Source organism: Doryrhamphus excisus, linkage group LG6 (assembly GCF_037039965.1).
Source record: "Doryrhamphus excisus strain RoL-2023G ecotype Guam linkage group LG6, RoL_Dexc_Guam_v1.1, whole genome shotgun sequence".
Classification (NCBI taxonomy): domain Eukaryota; kingdom Metazoa; phylum Chordata; class Actinopteri; order Syngnathiformes; family Syngnathidae; genus Doryrhamphus; species Doryrhamphus excisus.
This window is the reverse complement of record NC_136362.1, coordinates 14,578,036-14,599,306: the sequence shown is the minus strand read 5'-3', so window position 1 is coordinate 14,599,306 and position 21,271 is coordinate 14,578,036. Positions and strand designations below refer to the sequence as shown.

General features: G+C 40.4%; 4 protein-coding genes across 7 annotated transcripts in view; 3 read left to right on the top strand and 1 right to left on the bottom strand.

Annotated features, from left to right (window-relative positions):
* The window catches only part of LOC131125181 (voltage-dependent R-type calcium channel subunit alpha-1E-like), a 54,999-nt gene extending 51,726 nt beyond the window's left edge, over positions 1-3,273 (top strand). For 2 of the 4 annotated variants that reach the window (XM_078791513.1, XM_078791512.1), the window contains 3 exons: positions 854-986; positions 1,082-1,245; positions 1,500-3,273. In XM_078791513.1, coding sequence (XP_078647639.1) covers positions 854-986; positions 1,082-1,245; positions 1,500-1,997 — 795 coding nt within the window. In that variant the 3' untranslated portion in view covers positions 1,998-3,273. The remainder of the gene's footprint in view (positions 1-853; positions 987-1,081; positions 1,246-1,499) is intronic. The other 2 variants (XM_058066461.2, XM_058066460.2) reach the window with 1 other exon arrangement.
* Positions 3,274-4,259: 986 nt separating this feature from the next.
* On the top strand, positions 4,260-7,069 carry LOC131125196 (RING finger protein 11-like). The gene is made up of 3 exons (XM_058066489.2): positions 4,260-4,885; positions 6,266-6,435; positions 6,548-7,069. Exons 1-3 carry the CDS (start codon positions 4,763-4,765, stop codon positions 6,717-6,719), a joined length of 465 nt encoding a protein of 154 aa, XP_057922472.1. The 5' UTR covers positions 4,260-4,762; the 3' UTR covers positions 6,720-7,069.
* An 876-nt stretch (positions 7,070-7,945) lies between these two features.
* rpe65a (retinoid isomerohydrolase RPE65 a) lies at positions 7,946-11,666 on the bottom strand. Its single transcript, XM_058066483.2, has 14 exons — positions 11,387-11,666; positions 11,123-11,205; positions 10,882-11,032; positions 10,662-10,769; positions 10,454-10,595; positions 10,235-10,382; positions 9,975-10,056; positions 9,763-9,895; positions 9,222-9,361; positions 9,013-9,142; positions 8,827-8,941; positions 8,656-8,750; positions 8,461-8,572; positions 7,946-8,197 (listed from the first exon to the last, which is right to left on the bottom strand). The coding sequence occupies exons 1-14, from the start codon at positions 11,395-11,397 to the stop codon at positions 8,049-8,051; spliced, it is 1,599 nt and encodes a 532-aa protein (XP_057922466.1). The 5' UTR covers positions 11,398-11,666; the 3' UTR covers positions 7,946-8,048.
* A 2,028-nt stretch (positions 11,667-13,694) lies between these two features.
* Positions 13,695-20,467, top strand: LOC131125193 (uncharacterized). Its single transcript, XM_058066486.2, has 12 exons — positions 13,695-13,992; positions 14,641-14,774; positions 17,266-17,381; positions 17,458-17,538; positions 18,260-18,297; positions 18,388-18,521; positions 18,593-18,662; positions 18,733-18,852; positions 19,076-19,165; positions 19,254-19,337; positions 19,405-19,570; positions 19,910-20,467. Exons 1-12 carry the CDS (start codon positions 13,871-13,873, stop codon positions 20,084-20,086), a joined length of 1,332 nt encoding a protein of 443 aa, XP_057922469.2. The 5' UTR covers positions 13,695-13,870; the 3' UTR covers positions 20,087-20,467.
* The last annotated feature ends 804 nt before the right edge of the window (positions 20,468-21,271 follow it).

The window sequence follows — 21,271 nt, the reverse complement described above, 5'->3', positions numbered from 1 at the left end:
ATTGATGGTTGAACATGATATTACACTAACAATAATTGTTAACATATAATGATCAAATTAGCATATCTTGACCTCTGTTGGAATGATTTTATGTTTAATTTAATAAAAATATATATTAATAATATCTTACTGGACCCACATCCTTAGAGTTTTCTGTATACAAACCTCTGCAGAAATATTTGGACACCCCTGGTTTTTAGCATAATACAGTCTGTAAATGTGTTTTAATAAAGAAATAAATAAAATTGACCTATTAAAAATAATTAATAATAAAAACTGTAAAATAAAATTCATACACATACAGTATATAATAATAAAATATTGTCAGAAAATTACTTTAATACTTAATTCATAATTTGTAAATTATAATAATTTCTAAACAAAATAATAATACATTCTCATAAAATATTGGTATGAACACAATCTTTGTTATTCCAATAAACATTTTAGTTGTTATACCAAATCCCCTTTACTGTTGTACAAAAATCAAAAAAAATTTTGATTATTTATTTTCACCAAAAAAATTAAATGATGTACAGTACCAGTCAAAAGTTTGGCTATACTTACAAATACATATATAAAAATATATGTATTAAGCATATAAAACTATTCCTTTTTCAAAAACAGTTACAGTCTATATTCAAGTAAACATGGAATTGAGTGCAGCGATTGTTGGTTGGGAATGTTTGTTTGTTGAATTGCTGTGTTTATTTACAAATAGCTATCTGACTGGTTGCTAGTGCTTGAGTTTGACCTGAGAAAAGGTGCATGAACCCACGATACAGCATGCAGATGAAACGCTCTGTAACCCAAATGATCTCATTGTAATGTATGCGTTTGTGCGTGTTTGCAGACGGAGGCTACAGGCGGATCAATGAAGCGTTCTGCCTCCACTGTGGCCGACCACCGGGTCAATGGTCTTTGGCAGGAGGAGAAAAGTCCGGAGAGGTTTTATCGACCTCGCCACAAAAGCTACAAGGCTGCAGGTCAGTCCTGCTGTTGTCGTGACATCAACTTCAAGTCCTCTATCATCTATTCTGTATTTAATAGACAATTTCAACCTGTTTTGTCATCACTATAGTGTCTCGGTCTGAGCACTGGCAGCAGGGCGACAAAGAGAGAGGTCGATCCAAGGAGCGCTGCCACCTTCTGTCTCCGGACACATCTCGTTGCAACTCTGAGGAACGCAGTCTGCAGCCGTCACGCTCCTCAAGTGCGGAGAGGACAAACCCCAGAGACAAACAGGTATACAAAATGTGTAAAAAAAAGAAAATTTTGTACAATTAAAGCAAATATGCAGCTACAGTGCACAGTTCAGCTTCATGTCTTCTGGGTGTGTTCTTGGGAATGTTCATCCACTCAAAAAGGAGCATTTGGGATCAGGGTTGTCATGTTCTTACACCCAGCGGTTGAACACAACTACAAGTTGATTAATTAAGGTGTCTCCAAATTGTCCCTATATAATATAAAATACTGATTATTATTGCTACCATCCTCAGGGTAACAGCTCAGACAGCCCTGTGCCCTCCACATCCGAGTCTAGCACCCCCAGTGTCCGTCGACCCTCATCGCAAACCCCAACCCGCTCTCGCCCTCACATCTCCTACTCCCCCCTGGTGTGCCGGGCTGACCCCTCTATCGACGAAGATGACGAGCAAGGCAGCCCGGAGACTCCAAGGCAAGACCAAGTGATGGGCGAAAGAGGGAGCGAGCCGGGTCACCACCCTTCCCCGCCTCGCCGCTACCCATCTGAGCCATTCCTGGCCTCTCAAGAGGAGGACCACAGCCCGGATCCCACCGGCCCCATGGAGACGTTGACCTTTGAGGCGGCCGTGGCCTGCAGTCTGGGACGCTCAAACACTGTCAGCTCAGCGCGCCCTCGCTTGCGGACTGGCTGGCAGGTCCCCAACGGACACTTCCGGAAGCGTCTGGCGCAGACGACCTCAGTGGCGGGCTGCGACCAACTGAGTGACACAGAGGAGGACGACAGGTGCTAGGAAAAGAGGAGACGGTGACTCTTTGCTGCAATGTACAGCGTTGTCTTAGTTACAGTATCCGAAACAACACAGAACACTTCTTCCTGGAATTGTAGTTGCTGATTCACAAAACACAACTAAAAAAAGTGAACTTCCTGCCTTGTACTGAAGATAGGGCACAGTACTTTAATGCAGAGAGCCACAGGATGGAGGGATTGTGCAAAGGTCTTAGGCCACCTCTAAAATAAAGAAATTATACTTTACATAGGGTGTAAAAGATTTGGAATTTATTTCCAGTGTTTGAGTCACCCACCAGAATCAAAGTGGTACGATCCTTAACCAGAAGCTAACTAACAAACAGAGAGACAATGTTTTTGTCTATCTAATTGTGGCTTAAGATTTTTGCACACCTTTGCACACAAATTATTCAATGCCAATAGATGTTTTTATAAGCAAAGATTGTTTCCGGATTATTTATTGACAACACTTTCCTATACGTCTTTGTAAATATATTATGATCGTCAATGCATACAAGAAGCTGACACAACGCACTCTCATACTTTTCCAGACATGCTGTATAAACAATTAACAACAACAATGCTGGATTTTTTTCTACAATACGAATGAATGTGCATGGAGTGCGAGGGGTGGGAAGCGTTATTTCTGTTTTATCAATTTTATCAATAACTTGTGAGATAAGAATGCAGTCGTACAATAATAGAGAGGAGATGCTTTGTTATTTAAACCAGCATTGTTGCTCAATGATGCCTCCGCCAACTCTTGAACCTTTAAACACTTTTTACATTGTCATTCCTGTTTGTTTTTGACATTTTTTTTGACATTTTTTTTTTTTTTGCCGGTCGACACCCTTTACAGATGGAATCTATCGGGAACACCATTTATTTCAATTGCCTTGTGAATATTGTATAACCACTGCAGACAATGACTGTAGACAGACACAGCATATACATTTCTGACGCAAGTAAACATTACTCTTATCGCTTAATAATAATGTACAGAGGCTGTTTGTAACATTTAGAGAGAATAAATAACGGGTTAAAGGCTGGCAAGCTGTATGAGTAGAGCATTTTTGAATGTTGACTAAAAAGGTTTGTTGTGTATTTGTTTTAATCACATGGGACATGGCCAAATTTGTGATTACAAAAAAAGATAGATTTGCATCATGAGTTCCTGGGGGGGAATTGTTGGTTTTTAAGTGTATAATAGTTGTAAATACAAATAAATGTGTCTTTAAGTCCACCAGTGTGTATTTATTGAGCCTTGCAAAACACTAATGATTCTAAAAATATGAGTCATAGTTTAATAAAGCGACATTGATAATGGCACTTAAATACCTAGTGAAATGTTCAATGTTCCAGTAAAAACAGGGGGAAATGTATAAAACATTTAGCGGTATCTAAACAGAATTGTTAATTTTACATCACTTTTAATTGTGTGCTTTGTGTTTGGGATCAAATCTGCTCACTGGTCAGAGATCTTGAAATAGCTATGCATACTTTCATTAGTTTTCACATTGATTACTGTGGTGTCCTGTATATGATGGTATCAACCAGTCATTACTCAACTGCTTACTACTGGTACAAAATGATGTTGACCAACTCCTGTAAACAGAGTCATATCATTCCATTTCTGGCCTCTGCGCACTGGCGTCCAGTCCGTTTAATAGTTGATTTTAAACTTAAAATGTGTTTTTTAAAGGCAATTCTTGGTTCTTATTTATGTTATCTTTTAACCAGCAACCAGCAAAGCCAACCAACAGTTCCTAAGGTCCTCCTGTCCAATTACAAACAGTGGGTTGATTGGTCTTGTTCTTAGCTACTTCCAGGCTTTGGAACATCTTACCTGCTGAATTGCAGACCGTTACAGACATTTGATTAAGGCAAAACTTCCGACTTCTGAACTGCATTTGGACACATGAGCAATCTAACACTTTATTTTTATTTATAATTACATGCTGTATACTGTACATCAGACATAAGTATGTATAGGAAAATGTAAGAATATAAAAGAAGATGTTAAAAGATGTAAGAATATAGTTACACCCATTATACATACAAATCAACATAAAATTAGAAAATACATTCTTAACTACGTTAAAAAAACAGAAAAGCATTAAATAATTTCGTTTTTATGTTTTTTTCGTCATAAATGTGCGTAAATAACACATTCTCTTTATGTTGTAATTAGAAAGGGGGCGGGCCTGGGCATTGTTTTGGATCTGGTGAAACGAGCCAATCACATGAAAGATTTATATCATGACGTCATATCCAAACGACACTTTAGCATCTAGGGTTAAAGAAGGAGCTAGCAAGACAAGGCAGCTTTAAAGTCTTGATGAAAGTGTTAGTCGTGGAGGTAAAACGCGGTTTTGTCGATGCTGTTTGAGCTTTATAGAGTTTAATTTAACAGTGACAGTGGATCTTGCCGTAGATATTTATCACAGAATTCGATCCAAGTGTAAAAATGAGCGTCGCCAATCAAGGAAGTCACCCAGCTGGTGGACAAAAGTAGCTAGCTCGCCGTTAGCAGGAGTTCTTTTGTTTTGGTGTTGAGGTGGATGTTTTTTGTGGAAACATGAGCTGAAACTCTTAACCACTAACTCTGAGAAGTATCCGTGGGAGTTGCATAAACATGCATAGGATGTCTTTGGAGTGAATTAACCCTGTTTTGTGACATCAGAATAAAAACAACAAGCCACCGCGGGCATCGTTGGTATTTCAGAGGGTCTTTTTTGTGGAAACCCTGAACCAGGAGTAGATTAAAAAATGGGGAACTGCCTGAAATCCCCGACATCGGACGACATCTCTCTGCTTCATGAAACCCAATCGGACAGGGCGAGTTTCGGGGACGTGACAGATGCCGACTTGGAGCCACCTCCGCCTTACCAGGTGAGCATTGCCATTTGCAAGTTTTGTTATTTAGTAACAACTTTATCCGTTGTGTAAGATTGTCAAAAATACGATTATATTAAATAATTGAATACTGAAATAAACTGTACTGTACTGTACATTACAGCATGTCATAATCATGAATGGTCGATACCCCACAAATTGCCCCCGTGTGGCAGTGGGCAGTATAGAGGATGACATCAGAGCAATCTGATAGGATGCTTTCTATGCTATAGTAGTTTTTTATGTGCTCATCTTTTATATAGTTGTATAAAAAGTTCACAATCTTGTCACTGCCTCATGCACAGATCACACATTACATTCCCAAAAAGGAGTAGTCATAACTTGTAATACGAGTATGACACGTTTATATAACTTGATTCTGACCTGAACACATAAACATCAGTGCAATTCCAACACCATAAGCTTATAATGTGTGTACCTCAAACATGTCAACATGTACCTGTGAACACCGAACATCACAACATCATTTTTATTATACATCTTTGTTTTGCATGTATGTGTGGTCAAAATAAACAGTGCACTTCAAACATCCTGCTGCTATTGTGAAAGTGTACTTCTTTAGAAAAAACATTATATTCAACTTTAATAGTTTAGTATTTATATACTAGTTGATAATAGGGTAATAGTTAATAATAGGATTATGGTTAGTATCCTCATTTAAACCATGCAAACTTTCTCTCGATGGTCGTTCTGAACCGGATTAGATGCCCAACACTATATCGATAATTTGAAATATTGGGATATTTCATCCTATTATCGATACGCCTTGTACCAGTTTATCATCATTAAAATACAGCCACTATAAACTTCTTCCACATTTTACATGTCATCCAGCAGGAGCTCCTTGTGAGAGTGTCAGTTTTTTTTACATTTAGTTTTCCTTCTCCTTCATTGCCTTGTCATTTTTTCTAGCCTCTTCAATCTACCTGTGTCTTCAAAAGCCCGCTTCCTTCTTCCTACTTCCTTCTTTGTAAGGGATTCCTCACAGCAATATATATATATATAAATAATCAGGATATTTTAAAATCGAATTACTGGAATAATCATTATTTGTTATTTGTGGTACTGAAAACTGTCAAGTTTTCAAAGTACTTGTCAATGAGAATGGATCTAAATGCCATGAGCTCTTGCTAGCATGAGCACTGGGGGAAGATGTTCAGCACATACCTAACATACGTACATTATAGCGATCTGATTTATCTTACTTATTAAGTATTGTGCAAAACTATAACAGGGCCAAATCAAATTAAAACTACAAAATGAATACAGAGCCACCATCCACATAACAGCATGCTGGGGGCTATGATGTTGTCTTTTATTCATTCATTCATTCATTCATGGTTGGTTTGTCAACAGGAGCAGTCTCACATGCCCATGTACCATCCCACGCCCAGCCAGACCCGTCTAGCCACCCAGCTGACCGAGGAGGAGCAGATCCGCATCGCCCAGCGCATCGGACTGATCCAGCACCTGCCCAAAGGCGTGTATGACGGAGGGCAAGACGGCTCGGAGAAAAAGATCAGAGAGTAAGGAGTGGTTTCTTAAATATTTGAATATTTTCTCCGGGTTGAATTCCCCTGCATGCTAATCCACATTCCACTTTCCCAGTAGACCCACTAATGAACCTGTGTTTTGCAGGTGTGTGATCTGCATGCTGGACTTCGTCTACGGCGACCCGGTGCGGTTCCTGCCATGCATGCACATCTACCACATGGACTGTATAGATGACTGGCTTATGAGGTCCTTCACCTGCCCCTCCTGCATGGAGCCCGTCGACGCCGCCCTCCTGTCCACCTATGAGACCAACTAATGCTCTCAGAGTTTAAAAACAACACGAAAAAAGGTTGGGTGTTGTCTTGCCATGCACTTTCAAACAAATAAAGCCGTAAGAAAGTTCCACAATACTAGATTGGTTTGCACCACTTGAGCCGGCCTCGGTGGTCACTTAACTGTAAATTATTGACCCTCATTGGAGGTGCAACATAACAAAAAAGCATACAATTATTAGCTGAAATTCTATTTATGAATACTGATTGGCTGTCATATATAATTCCCTTACACAGGGATATAATCCATAGGAAATACGTAAAGGCAAAAGTACACAGAAAATACTATATAAGCATAAATAGGTTGTGAATGTTACTTGGTTGGGTGTGTAAATAAAGCAGCCAGTGTAAAAAGGGCTCTGATTGCATGAGCGGGTGGATCACAACTGTCACTTTCACCCGATCCACAGATTTGCACTTTATTTCTAGGAATATACATACATACATACATACATGATTAATATATGTATAACCTAAACTACCACCATGTCTTTCTGTTTTTGTTCAGTGCGTGCGGACAGAGGTTTGCTCATCACTTTCATTTGACTTTGCAGTTGGCAGTTGTTATATTATTTTATCTTTATTTGGGTTGCTATTATTTAGGTACTGTTGTTGCATTTAGGCTTAGTTACTGTGCAAACAAGTTCCAAATTAGTTTTCCATTGAGCAAATTTGTTTTTACAGTTTTTTTTAAACTCGTTCTGAACGATCATGTAATCTTTGTTGGAAACAAACCAGCCCTTGTGTGTGTGCGTGTTTGAAGGGAAAAAAATACAATAAATATGTAAAAATACTTTGTTGTATTATATTTGTGCCTGAACACTTCATAATTCATAGGTACACCTTTAAATGAATACACAAGTGTGTGTACATTTGTAATAACCATATTGCTACATTCACACCTCTGACAGTGCTAATCTAAAGTGAGTTTATTCCGGTTACTTAGAATGTGAAGAACGTTAAGTCTGTGTTGCATTCAGAGACCTCACATCCGCCTTGATTGCAACATTCTTCAGATTGAGAGGTGACATGCTGGTAATCAGATTTGCTTTTACTTTGGAAAAAGAATTGCGTAAAAAAAAGCAGACTGTAGAAACATGTTTGAATACTCGGATAATAATAGGATTTTCTATGGCAACACATCAAATCTCTGCAAATATCTCAAGAATTTGGACTGCTTATTTCAAGTAATTACACTCTTGGATCAAAAGCAAACAAAGTAGCACCATTTATCGAGAGAGCTTTATTCATATTTTTATACATAGACATAAACATGAAATGAGCCTGAGATGGGATCTCTTTTACTGAAGTCCCTACTGTGGCTTGTACATGCCGTGGAAGGTGACAGGGATGGTGCACTCCACTTCTGCTCTGGCGATCTCAGACAGATCCTTGGCGTTGAGGATGAGGAGATATCCTGGTCTCTGGGACCCGGGAGCCACCACAATGGTCAGCAACACACCTGAGGAGGACATGATGGAAGTGAGGCCTCCACTCTTGTAACATAAAAGCGCAGTCTTAAAAAAACTTGCAGTCATAATTAGACAACATTTTGGTAGAAACGTTGCCTCGATATTGCCCCAAAAAAATATGGTAGTCATGCAAGACTTCAACCAAGAGACTTCAGTTAAGTTGTTTTTGCAACACTAGCCAACATCAACCAGATCTTAACTAAGAAAAGTCCAATGAAAAAATCAAAATATATATATATGTATACGTATGTACCATCATCCTCATCTACACCATCAGGGGTCTGGACAAAGAGGGGTTCTGAAGGGTAGGAGTCTGGTTCTTGCCAAACCCAGGTCTCCTTGGTCTTGACGTTCAACTTGCAGATCTGCAGACATAAATGGACCAAAAGTGAAACCAAAGATCTACTGTATGTTTCTGTGTATTTCCCATATAAAGCATGTTACATACCCTGTCAGGTATGAAGTGGTTGAGTCCCAGGCCGTAGGCGTAAGTGTAATTTTTCCCTGCGTACTTTTCATAGTTGATCTGCGGGAACTCAAAAGCTACAAGCATATGAAATGGAAAGTTAAATATACCATATGTGTACTTTGAGCCGGTGTTTGTAATGACAGTGTGTACCCTGGCGAGGTCCAGCAAACAGCACCTCAGGCTCCAGCCAGATGGTCCCATCAGCGTGCATCACTGCTGTAGCTGTGGTGTAGGGCAAGCTGACCAGGTTCTTCCCTTGCTCTTCCTAGCCAGTCAGAGGTAAAACACAAGAGTCGCTGTGGGTTCTCTTTGGAGGATGAAACTAATATGGTTCACCTTGTGGACATCCAAGGGAATGACGTATCTGCGGACCTCGGGCTGGGGAGCTATCATGGCGGCCTTTTTCACCTCCTCCCAGTTGGCCCTCAGGTTGGCCAGCCAAAGGTAATTATACACAAACTCAAAGCTGCACACATACCACAAATGCAGCACTATAAAACACTGTAAAAAAATGTGTGCTTATTCAAATGTAACAGCACTCTCACCCCTTCCATGCACACAGGTCAAACACAACAAAGCCATTGTCCTCGTAAGTGTTGATGTGGTGGAACATGCCGATGGGCGCTCCTTTGAACTTGTGGTCAATGTACTCCCCTGGGTCCTTCTTGGCGATGTGGAACAATGTCTACAATAACCACAAAATGAGCAATTTTACCAAGTTAACAGGTGTGTGATGTGTCATATATAGAAGTCACCTAACCAATACTGTCACCTAATTGTAGTTTTAAAAAAATGGTAATAACCACTGTATAATAAAACTAAAAACAATGGTGAGTGATGCTGTCACCTTGGGGGGGTTATAGTTATTGTCTGCATGTAAGTATAAAGAGGTTTTATAATAAAACTAAAGAAAAATAACTTTGAAGGTGCCTGTTGCAGAGGCAACAGGTGTTTGCATAGCTATAACTTGTTTTTATTTAGGTATTAATTGTATGATAACATGACATTTTGCTGATTTGCTGATGTGATGTGTGATGATCCTTTGAGATGTTTTTTGGTTGGACTTGAGAGGCCATGCTGACTCACTCCTTGGCTCTCATTGGACTCGAAGCAGTCCATGTAGTTGGAACCTCGGATGCTCCAGGCACTCAAGAACTTTAGAAGATTGATTTTCACGGGGGTCTCCACGAAGACAAAGTAGTTTTCGGACATGCCAAAGCTGGAATGAGAGACCAAGAAGAGCTTTTCTGCCGTGCTTAGTTGGTACGGAAACCGAGAACCAATGGCGGTTCACTCACCTGTGCACATAGGCGGGCTTGAACCTCTCAGCACTGGGGAACTGAACCACCACCTTGGACTTCTCGATAGGGTCCGACTTGTCTGTATGACATGGATGTTTATGCACACTATGTGGACAAAAGTATTGGGACGAACAGGAAGTGAAATAGAAGAAAACTAGATCATGAAGGAAAGAGGACAGCTTTGTTAAAATGAAAAAAAGGCTTCGCTACACATCTTAATACAAAGCCTGGAAAACTTTCTATAATGTGACATGAACCTTTCTGTGTGGGTGGAATCTTGACAATGTTATAAGCCAGCGTGGCTCCTTTCCCCATGCAGTTTCCGATGTTGTACACCGTGCCGTCTCTCTCGATGTGGGGGTGCGCTGTTACACCGTTGACGTTGACATAGTTGCACATGTCGACCTGTAGTATCAGAGGTGGGTAAAGTGTTTAACCAGAGGCCTTTGTTTCCTCACAGTGTGATGTTTTCACACCTTCTTCAGCGTGTCCAGGGTGTCAGTGTCCACTTTGGTGATGTAGTTGGTTTCTGTCACAGCATAAAAATCCTCACCCACCGGATAGACATTGACCAGGCAGTTATCTGTGACCTCTACACCTTTAAAGTAGGAGAAAAACCTGCAACACATCGCAGAATCTTGGAATAAACAAGAAGATGCTTTGAGGTATAACATGGATTCATACCTGGAGAAGATGTTCTTGCAGGGGTCAGGATAAGCAAACGTTCCAAACTCTGTGATCACGACACGCTTCTCTGTGATGGCTCGGACGTAGGCGTCGGTTTTGACAAATCTTAGATGGAGCATAACATGATAAATGAGAGACAAGAGTTCAGTAATGACAGAGGAAACATGGCTATAACTTTAAAACCGAGAATATTGATTCAAACTACGAGCTTGCTTACTTGCGAAAGTAGGTGACCTGGCCATTCTTGAAGTCAAATTTGTGCATGAGCGCCTGTCCGTCAAAGAGATGGTAGAAGGGCTCATCTCCCACCTCGAAAAGACCTGGACCCAAACGCAGAAGGCTTCCCTTCAGAAAGGAAGGAATCCTCCCTGAGGAACAGAACAATAAGCATCTTGGGTGAAGGTAATCTCTATTTGTGGGAGTAAATGCAGGCAGATTGTTAAGAATTTGGAATCAACCTATGACTGTTGCTGGAAGGGGCTCAGCAAGCTCCTCACATGTCTCAAATATTTTCTTGTAGCCGCCGGCTGGGTGTTCAAATCTGTTTGAAGTCATAGAAATACATTAAATGACTTTACATGAACAGTTAATTTGTAACATTTCTGATTGGGTCACCTCAGGGCTCACATTCTGAACATTTGCTGTAAATACTAAAGCCACTTTGTCATTGATGACATAGTGTTACAACAAAATATATACAATATTTAAAAAAGATAACTTACCTGCTGACCATGATGCCTGTGTGCACAAAGCAAACTCTTGAAGTAGAAAAGTACAAGCCTGCGCTCTCACACGATAGATTTGAGGTATTTATCCGTCCAGTCCCCTCTCACCGTCTACACTGTAAAGCTTTTTTTTTCCCCTCTCTTTTGGGCCAATGAGGTTAAATAGTAGACCGTGAACAAGAATCCTATTGTGTTGATATCCTGTGCTGAATGTCTCAATGGCAGAAGCCGGATTATTCATTGAATTAGAATGTGTTGCAATAGGTTTGTGCTTTTTTTTATACAATTTAATGAGATACACTGAAATCCAAGAAATGTCTTTAAAAGAATAATACTGTGTTGCTGTTTTAATTAAATTATAAGTTGATTATTATGATTGGAGTTTGCACCGGCTGTAATAAATGTAAATATAAAACTGACCAAAATATTCCCAAATGATCACAAGGAAATGTTAATTAAAAATATACATATGAATTGTATATACATTAAGAAATGCCTTGCTAAAAAGCAGAAATTGGATCATTAAATTGGGATATAAAATGCCTCAACTTGCTTGTCTCAGACCAGTTCTAATCCAGGTGTAGGGATTATGTTGAACAAACGCTGTATTGTTCCTCTAGGAGATCACTGGTGACGCTGACTATAATGAAGTCGGCGCTTAGTCATCATGCCACAAGACTTTTTGGGGGGGCTTTATAAGGAACAAGCTAACATATGCTAGTTGTGTAATACAAGTGTGGCTGTCATGGAGACCGTTTCTTTGAAAACAGTTGGGATTAAAGTATTTTGTTCAAACCATGCCATCTAAAATCTAGGATGACCTGGTGTGTTTTGTTGTTTTTTTTTCCTTATACAGTATACGTCACATGCACTTAATCACAGGATGGCGTTTGTACGGTTTCCATGGAGATGATGGGACAAACTAATCCATCTCAGCCAGCTGACTCATCTCCATGGCAACTGGGCCGATGCCAACCCTGTTTTTTTGTGCATTATTGACACGACCTGGACCATTGGCATCCAATAAAGTATGCTGAACTTGACCATGACTCAACAACAGCATTTTATTTTTAAGAATATTGCGGTCTATAGATTGTTTGACCCAACTTTGACCCATGAGAGGATAAAACCATGGAGGATAATCTCCATGCAAATAACATGACCAGTGTGTTCTCTACAGGAGCAAGTGGATTGTGGAAATGGCGACCTCTGGTGCATGTGAAGTATGGGTGCCAATTTACTTCATCAAGTTTGAAAACCAATTCCGGCCAACCGGTCAGACCAACCTCTTTGGTCTGACTTTTACTTAATATTTATTATCTATCATTTTTTTATAAATATTTATTTTTACTGTTATTTATATTATTAGTTTTCCCTAATTTATTTCTTTAATCCTGTTTATTTTAAATCACTCAGGTCTTCCGGAATCATTCTGCACATGTGCAGTAACATGTACGATATAGTCCATTGTATGGGAAGGGAGCGAGCACAGCGGTTGAAACGCTAAAGAAAGATTATGTATTTTTATATAGTTTTAAGCGTGTGAAATAGTACTAAACCAGTCATATGTACGTTAATATTTTAACCCACTACTAAAATGTATGTGTTCATCAATCAGCATTTTATAATAAAACAATAAATAACACGAATTAAAGTATTTCTGACAAACTGGGTTTGAATTCACATTCACTTGTGCCATACATGCATTTTGGTTGTCGCCAAACTATAGAGCGCGTTTCAATTGGTTAGCATTGAAGTACATTACAATATTTGATGAGGTGATAAAGCTGGCAAAAAATATTCACACTAATAGTTATGAAACCAGCGAAGATAAAGTAGCTTTTGGTCCACATCCGACAGTTCCATGCTAAAGCCATCCTCCATTTTTGAATCGCATCCTCTCGCAGTGATGGAGCGTTTGTGTCACCTCGGAATATGCACATATACTCAGAGCAGTACTACATTTATTAACTAAAATGGTTTCCAAAAATATAACGTGACCAAATATAATAAACACATGACTATGTGGCATTGTGTTCTTATGATGAGCCACGTGTCTTGTTCAAGTACACGTAGTCGAAGGACATTCGTAACAACACGGGTATTAAAGAGTTCTATAAAGAACATATGTGCACACGCGAACTGACGTTATACGTCACTCAGAAATTTTTAATTTTACTGTTTTAAAATATTCTTTAATAGGACGGTCACAACAATACAGTAAGTAGAGTACAGCAACGCAGTGGGCGTTCTAAATAGTGTCTGCCCACCAGGAACCTGGAAATTCCGACTTCCCAACTATAACCGGAACGCATCATTTAATCCCTCAACATGGCCGCGCAACGCTGGTAGTCCGTTGTTGTACCAGTTAGCGAGCTAGCCAGCTAAATACCAAACAACTCGTTTTAATTACCAACGCGTCATTGTAAGTGTGACTAAACCCGAGAAATCGACGTTAGTGATCTTAGTTCGGTGGGAAACATGAGCTACACGACGAAGGTAGTCCAGGTGACTAACGTGTCGCCGAGCACAACATCGGAGCAGATGAGGACACTTTTTGGTTTCCTTGGAACCATCGAAGAACTCAAGTTATTTCCACCAGAGTGAGTAAACCTACGGATCATTATTTGATTAAAGAAAGTGGCGACTCGTTAATAACGTTCTGTTATTAGAGACCTCAGCAAGTTTAAAATGTAAGACAAGGCCTAGCATGCTAACGCTAGTTGAAGCTCAACTGAAGTAGCTAACCTCGCGAAACGTTGCGTTCGAAATGGCGACGTGGTTATTGTGATTTTATTTAATTTTACATGTTCTGTGTGTGCACTAGCCATTAACACGGAATGAGAGGGATTTGTGGGTTTAAAATAAGTACGCCGTTTTATGAATATGCTACACAATAGAATGCCCAACGTTTTAGTATTCAGTAACGAGTGGATATTAGAGCTTCGATATTGGCTGTTTTAGCGATATCAACCGATATATGTCCGCAGCTCTTTCATCAAGATAATGACGCAATGAACACATTCTGATTTTTCTATTTGGACGGTGTTTGTGAACAAAATGTAAACAAAATGCAACCTAGCAATTTTTCAATAGTCATGATTTAATAAGCCACAGTTATTTCACCATTACAGTTGTACTTTTTGCTTAGTTTGTTGTACTTTTTGCTTAGTTTGTTCTGATTTGGAAAAACGTTTTTTTACATTGTTTCCCATGCTTTAATAGAATACTATTTTTTTCTTTTCCACTAGTGATTCCCCCATGCCCGTGACGTCACGGGTGTGTTTTGTGAAGTTCCAGGAACCAGAATCTGTTGGTGTGTCCCAACATCTGACCAACACTGTTTTTGTGGACCGAGCACTGATCGTGGTCCCGTTTGCTGAAGGTTTGTCTCCTCATGAAACCTGTGTGTGATTCAACAAAGAAAATAGAACACACTCATTTGCTAGCCATGGTCGTGTATTTAGATGGGATTTATAGTGGAAGGCATACACTTAACTAAACTCTGGATTTTTGGTATACTGTGATGCAATCTGTCTCATTCAAACTATGTCTAGAACTGTAAGTTAATTAAAAAAACAATATACCAAAATCTGCATGAAGTTGAGTTGAATAATTTAAAACTGAGGGTGCTGAACTAACTAACAGGAATCTTATGTTATTGAAGTTCTCCTCCATACCGGACTACCCTCTGTTAAACTTCTCTCTGTCATTTGTGTATGCGTGTGTGTGTTTTTGCGCGTGCGTGTGTGTGTGGTTTTGTAGTGAAGAAGGCAAAAGCAGCCCCCGGGTTGATGGCTGAAAGTGGTCCTCTGCCCGCCAACAGGGGACTGTAAACAATGGCAAAGGCCAGGAAGCATTCAAGCCCCACCCTTTTCTTATGTCTTTGTCTCTGCTTTCTCTTTTTAAATTGACCTCCCATCTCTCCTAGGTGCTCTCATAGGAAGCACCCTCATAGATAAGACATGAGGTTGCATAATTTATTGGTAAATTGCCCGCTTCCAAAATGTCATTTGAAATGCATGTTTGCACATAAAAAAAACAATATTTTTGACCGCAAAACAAGTGGGAAATTACTAAGAATAAAGTGGCAGAATTAGTACAGTCAGGTTTTAATTAGATTTTTCAATTATGATTATTTTTTTGGTTCCTAAATTAGTACAATGCAAATGGCTACATTTACACTTATATGAGAATTTTACAATTCTAAGTAAAATATTTTTCCTTCATAAAATTATGGTTTTATTCTTTTTTTCTACATGGTTTAAATTTTTTATTTTCCATTTTTTGGTAACTGCATCAGCATGGTACAAGATAATTGGCTCAGAGTGCGTTTGTCTTTGATATAATCATAGTGTCCAAAGACATGATCAATTAAATCACTCCTTTTATCTTAAACTGTGTACAATTGTGTGTAGTAAAAATACACTCTTAAAAATATCATGTCTAGATTACACTCTTGATATACACAAATGGGGTTAACAAGGTGAGCTACTGCCATACTTGCGTTGTAGTAAGACTGCACTGAAGTTGTCTTGAGATGCCTTCCCGACATGTTGTCGATGTTGGTACAATTCCTAACATTTAACAGTGGTCTTCTTTTGTTGTTGTGTTTTACAGTTGTTTTTCCTGGCTCAGCCAGTCCCGTAGACTGAAAAGGTCCTGCAGAAAATACCACCCAACTTTATTTGTCTCCTGCAGCCATTTTCTCTCTCTCTCTCTCTCTCTCTCCAGTGTGCTCTTTTTGTTTTCATGTTGTCATGTGTGTGTGTCCACAATGTCTGTCTGTTAGAGTAAGGGGAATTGAAACGGGGGAGTGTATTAACTGTGACACCACTGTTCACTGTGGGTAAGCAGCATCATGCTTTGGAATGCTTTAGTCAAGGTGGAGGAACTTTTCAACGGTCATTTTTGTCCCACAACTGAAGAGAAAGTTTACATTTTTGCCCCATAGCATACATCTAAATCAATATTTTTGTTTTGGAATAGGCCAGCCAGAACCCAGACCTACATATAATCAGGCTGACCTGAAGGGCGACTATGCACATGAGACCCCCACCCCACCTCCACCATTTGACACATTTTATAAAGACAATATTGTCAAGACTCCCATCTATAACCACTGAAGGCTGTCGTAAAGCAGCAACTCTTAGTTTTATGGTGTGTACATTTTGGCAACCCACTTATTGTTTTCCACTAACAGGTTTGTTCTAATTTTAGGTGGCATTATTTTCAGAAAAAATCAATTGTGAATTTTTTACATCTGGAAAAACTTGCTATTTATTTGATTGAGCTACGGTAATGTGACATTATGTGAGCAAGGTTGCAAAAATGCAGCCTGTAATGTGACTGCTGTATGAATGACAGGTAAGGAGATGTTACAGCAGGGTGAAGCTACTACTGTCATGTGGTATATTTAACTGTGATGTTTTTTTTTGTTTCATTTTAGTAAATAGACATTGTGTAGACTTTTTGGCAAACACCCTAAAATTCTCTCTGTTGTGTGTATCTCCGATTTTTCTCTGTGTGTGCTTTTTAGTAGCGAAGCCGCCGTGAGTGAGTCGCTTGTTTCAGTAAACGTCTAAATGAAACTCACAGCCAATTGGAGAAGAGCTGGGCTTGCTCACGTTTGGTTCATGACTTAGCAAACAATTTCAGGTGATACATTCTTGGCAGTGTTCATTGGACTAGTGTGATGTATGCCAGCATTAGTTGTGTCACTGCAAAAATGATGTGTTGAATTCAGGCAAAGTCTGCACACCTAGAAGGTAAAACACCTCACTTTGAAGGCACCTTTTGAAGACTTTGCTTGGATATGTTGACACGCAGAAGAAGTGGTCGCTCCCGTACTAATGCTGGTGTTTGTTCCCGTACAGGCTCCATCCCGGATGAGGCCAAAGCTTTGTCGCTGCTGGCCCCGGCAAACGCCGTTGCAGGGATCCTGCCCGGAGGAGGACTTCTGCCCACGCCCAACCCCCTTCCCAATCCAGCTGTATGATGCTCTTTGTTGGGAATCAAATAATCAGAAGACGACTAGGACAATTAAAGTAAACATTTTTTTCTTGTAGATTGGAGGAAACCCATTTGCTGGTCTAAACATGGATGCTATGGCTGCATTTGGATTCCCTGGACCCAACATGAACCCTCAGGTGAAAGCAATTTTTTAAAGATAATCCCATAATTTCACTAAATTAATGTAACATTGCAATTCCCACATAACTCATGCTGCACAATGCATGCATATACAGCAGGTAGTGATGAAAACTAGGAAGTGCTAAGCTAAATACTATGCCATGCAAGGTTGTGTACTCCTTCCTCAATGGATCAGTATGTGATTTGAGCTTGTCAATCAAGGGTGCATGGCCTGTAACTAGTGAGCAAGCGGTAAATGTGATAAGGTCGCCGGGCATCCTGTCTGATTCACTGGCCTCACCCCCCACTCACCCACAGAGAGCAGCCTGCCTGCACAAGAGCAGAGCATGCCCAGTGCAACCACAGAATAGCTCTACAATAAGTAAAAACAATATGATTGAATCAAATAGGCTTTGAGAGGATTAAAATAATACAAATATTTACATGATTTGTATTTATAGAGGGCCCCCAGAGGGTTAATGAACTATCAATTCCGCACATTAATTAGAACAATTACTATAAATATTTGACATTTTTTTGCAATAAGATCAAAGTGGATTATGTTATGCTTTGCCAGAAGAAGTGGCTACTGAAATGGCTGCGATGTCATTCCTTATGATGCTCACAGCCACTAGCAGGTTATCTGTGTCATAGTCCTCTATTACCATTACTCTTGTGGCATTCTTTTTGTGGGGAAACTTACCTCAGTGAATCTAAATACTTTCTTGTGTCTTCCAGGCCGCTGATCAGTTGCTGAAGCTCATGACGGATCCCCAGTAAGTGGACCTTAAGCTGGACCTTCAGGCTCTCCTGAGGTGTCAGAATGACAAGCAGTGATTCAAACATCTCTGTGTGTTTGTGTGCAGACTCAACCCTCTGGCAGCAGGCCTGAACCTCAGCGCTGGCCTCAAAGCGGATGCCGCCAACAAGGAAATGGAGGAAGCCATGAAGAGAGTGAGAGAGGCGCAGTCGCTCATTTCTGCCGCAATAGAACCAGGAAGTAAGTGTGCTACTTTTGTTTTTGTATTCCGTATTGTAACATGTTGGACTTACCACTTGCGTATCTGCTAGATGAGAGCAGGAAGAAGCGCTCTCGCTCCAGGTCAAGGAGGAGGCGGTCCAGATCCAGGTCCAGACGCAGGTAATTATTAGAAGATTAGAGGCGACCGCCTAGTCAGTTGAAGTGCAGAAATGAAGTGGTGATGTTGCAGGCGAAGTGGCAGCAGGTCAAGACGGCGCTCCGTTTCGAGAAACAGGCGGCGCTCCAAAAGCCCCCGTAGGAGGCGGAGCCGCTCCAGAGACCGGGGAAGGCGCTCCAGAAGCAGATCCAGGTGGGTACAGGTCTTTACATTGTCAAAAAGTTTTCACACAGGCAGCCTCCTGCTTCTCTGTTCTGATACCTTCAAAGCTAGAAAATTGGCGGGTAGACTCTGCCCCCCTCAGTCCTTTCTAAAGAACAGTGACAAGTACTAACAATGGTGGGCTGTGTGAAAGGGGCTTCAGATAGAGTTGGCTGATGTAAAAAAAAAAAAAACGAAAAAAATGATTCTGCAGAGATCGTAAGAAGGAGGATGTTGGGAGGAGGAGGTCCAAAACGCCGCCGAAGAGTTACAGCACCACCCGAAGGTCTCGCAGCGTGAGTCGGTGAGTTGACTTATCCTCCTTTGTTCCAAGCTGTTCCTGCTGTCACGCTAAACATCTTTCTTCTTTGTTGTGCCGTGCGCCTCTGCAGGAGACGCAGGAGAAGTCGCAGCGGCAGCCGGTCTCCTAAAAAGTCCCCTAAGAGGAGGGGCTCCAGGTCTCCTTCGCCTCGCAGGTGAGTGGGGAACAATATTTCTTCTCCCACAATTCCACTTTTGTTAAGTTATTTGTTCTCCATGCAGGCATAAGAAGGACAAGAAGAGGGATAAAGAGCGGGAACGCCGCAGTGACAAAGAACGAAGCCGGGACGAGCGAGAACGTTCCACCAGTAAGAAAAAGAGGAGCAGAGACAAAGAGCGAGAAAGAGAGCGAGAGAGGAAGTCAGACGGAGGAGAGAAAGATATAAAAGTAAGAGAAAAAAATTAAAAACAAATCTGTTCTTTTCTTATTGTTTCTTCTTAGGAAGTCATTAAGTCATTTAACTGAATTATTAAATTACATTAAAGGGGACATATTGTGCTATTTTTGTCAGCTTTTTGTATTGAGTTGCCGGTCCAGGGTGTACCCCGCCTTCTGGCTGGATAGGCTCTAGCATAGCCTCGTGACCCTAGTGAGGATAAGCGGCATAGAAAATGGATGGATGTATTGAGTTGTCAATAACCCACACACAAAGCTTTCTAGATCTTTCAGAATCTGAACCTGAACATGCATGCGGCCCAGATAATGAGCGATGTCATCTTGTCCCAGATTACTAGGGATTACGATGAAGAAGAGCAAGGCTACGACAGCGAGAAGGAGCGCCAGGAAAGGAAGGATTCCGACTACTCGGCCATGTCGCCTCATTACACAGATGGCAATGGTGACTCGCGGCAGGCCAACGGTGACGACGACACCCATGAGGACGACATGGACGTCAGCGACTGAGCGACTTGACCGTCCCTCCCCAATCACCCGCCAGGCTCTGTCTTTCCATCCAAACACGATGAACATTTCATCAAAAATGTGAATTCATGTGATTTAAAGTTTCCTCGGCATATTCTCCTCTTGTGATTTGCTACTTCAATTGCACCGCATTTAGCCCGGTTGCCCCTGTCCCTTCCAACATGGAGGCTTTGCCACTCATACTAAAGTGTGAAACTGGAAGACACATTTGTTGCTTTCCTTATTAAATTGTCGCCTCCTCACGTTATTGTTTCCTTGTTGTAGGGTCTTGTGATTGTTGCGTTTTGGAACAGTTGTAAGTTAGCTTCTCGTTATTTGAAAATGTTTTATCAAGGTTTTCTTTTATATAATAAAAAAAAACAATTTGGTGATTCATGTTGGTCATTTTTCTGTGACGTTGCCCCTTTCTGGGCAATCTACACAATGTACAGCACCACATACTGTACTTTAATGCATTTCATCTGTCATCCACCATACACGTTTGGAACGTAATACATGGAAATGTTTTTATTGTAACACAAAGTCCCATCGATTTAAATAAACATTTTAGAAGTTTGGAAAACCTAGCTCATACTTTTTTTCTGCTGCGTTTGTTTAGGATACTGGCATACAGAAACAAAAAACTGTTTCAAGAATAACACCAAAAACTTAAAAGGTAATGACACCTGCTAAACAAAGTCAAAACAGTCAATAACAGGTTGATGCAGTGGGACTGCTGATCTGGGTGATGTTCCTGGCCGTGTGTCCCATGCTGTACAACTGGCACAGCAAAACCGGTCCTACAGGTGTTGCAACAGTATGTAGCGATCCTGTTGTAAACAGAGTCCTGTTGTGGCATTCATGCAGGTTTCTGATTGGGGGGTTGGGTATCTCACTGTTAACGCAAACCGACCTACCCTGAAGCCAGTGCCCGGACATGTTCATATGATAGACATGGCATGATGCCTTTCACTGGACTAACAATGTTTGGCCTTTTTTGAGCCTTTATATAGGCCTCTAAACCTAATCCTCAAATGCAGAAATCAATATGATACATATAATACATGAACATTGAAATATGTTTAAGCTGTACTAAAAATTCCAGTTAAGTTTTACTTTTTCCATTACACAAATTTCTAGTTAAGTACATTGTATAAATATGTGTGGTTAATGGTGTTTTTTTTCCTC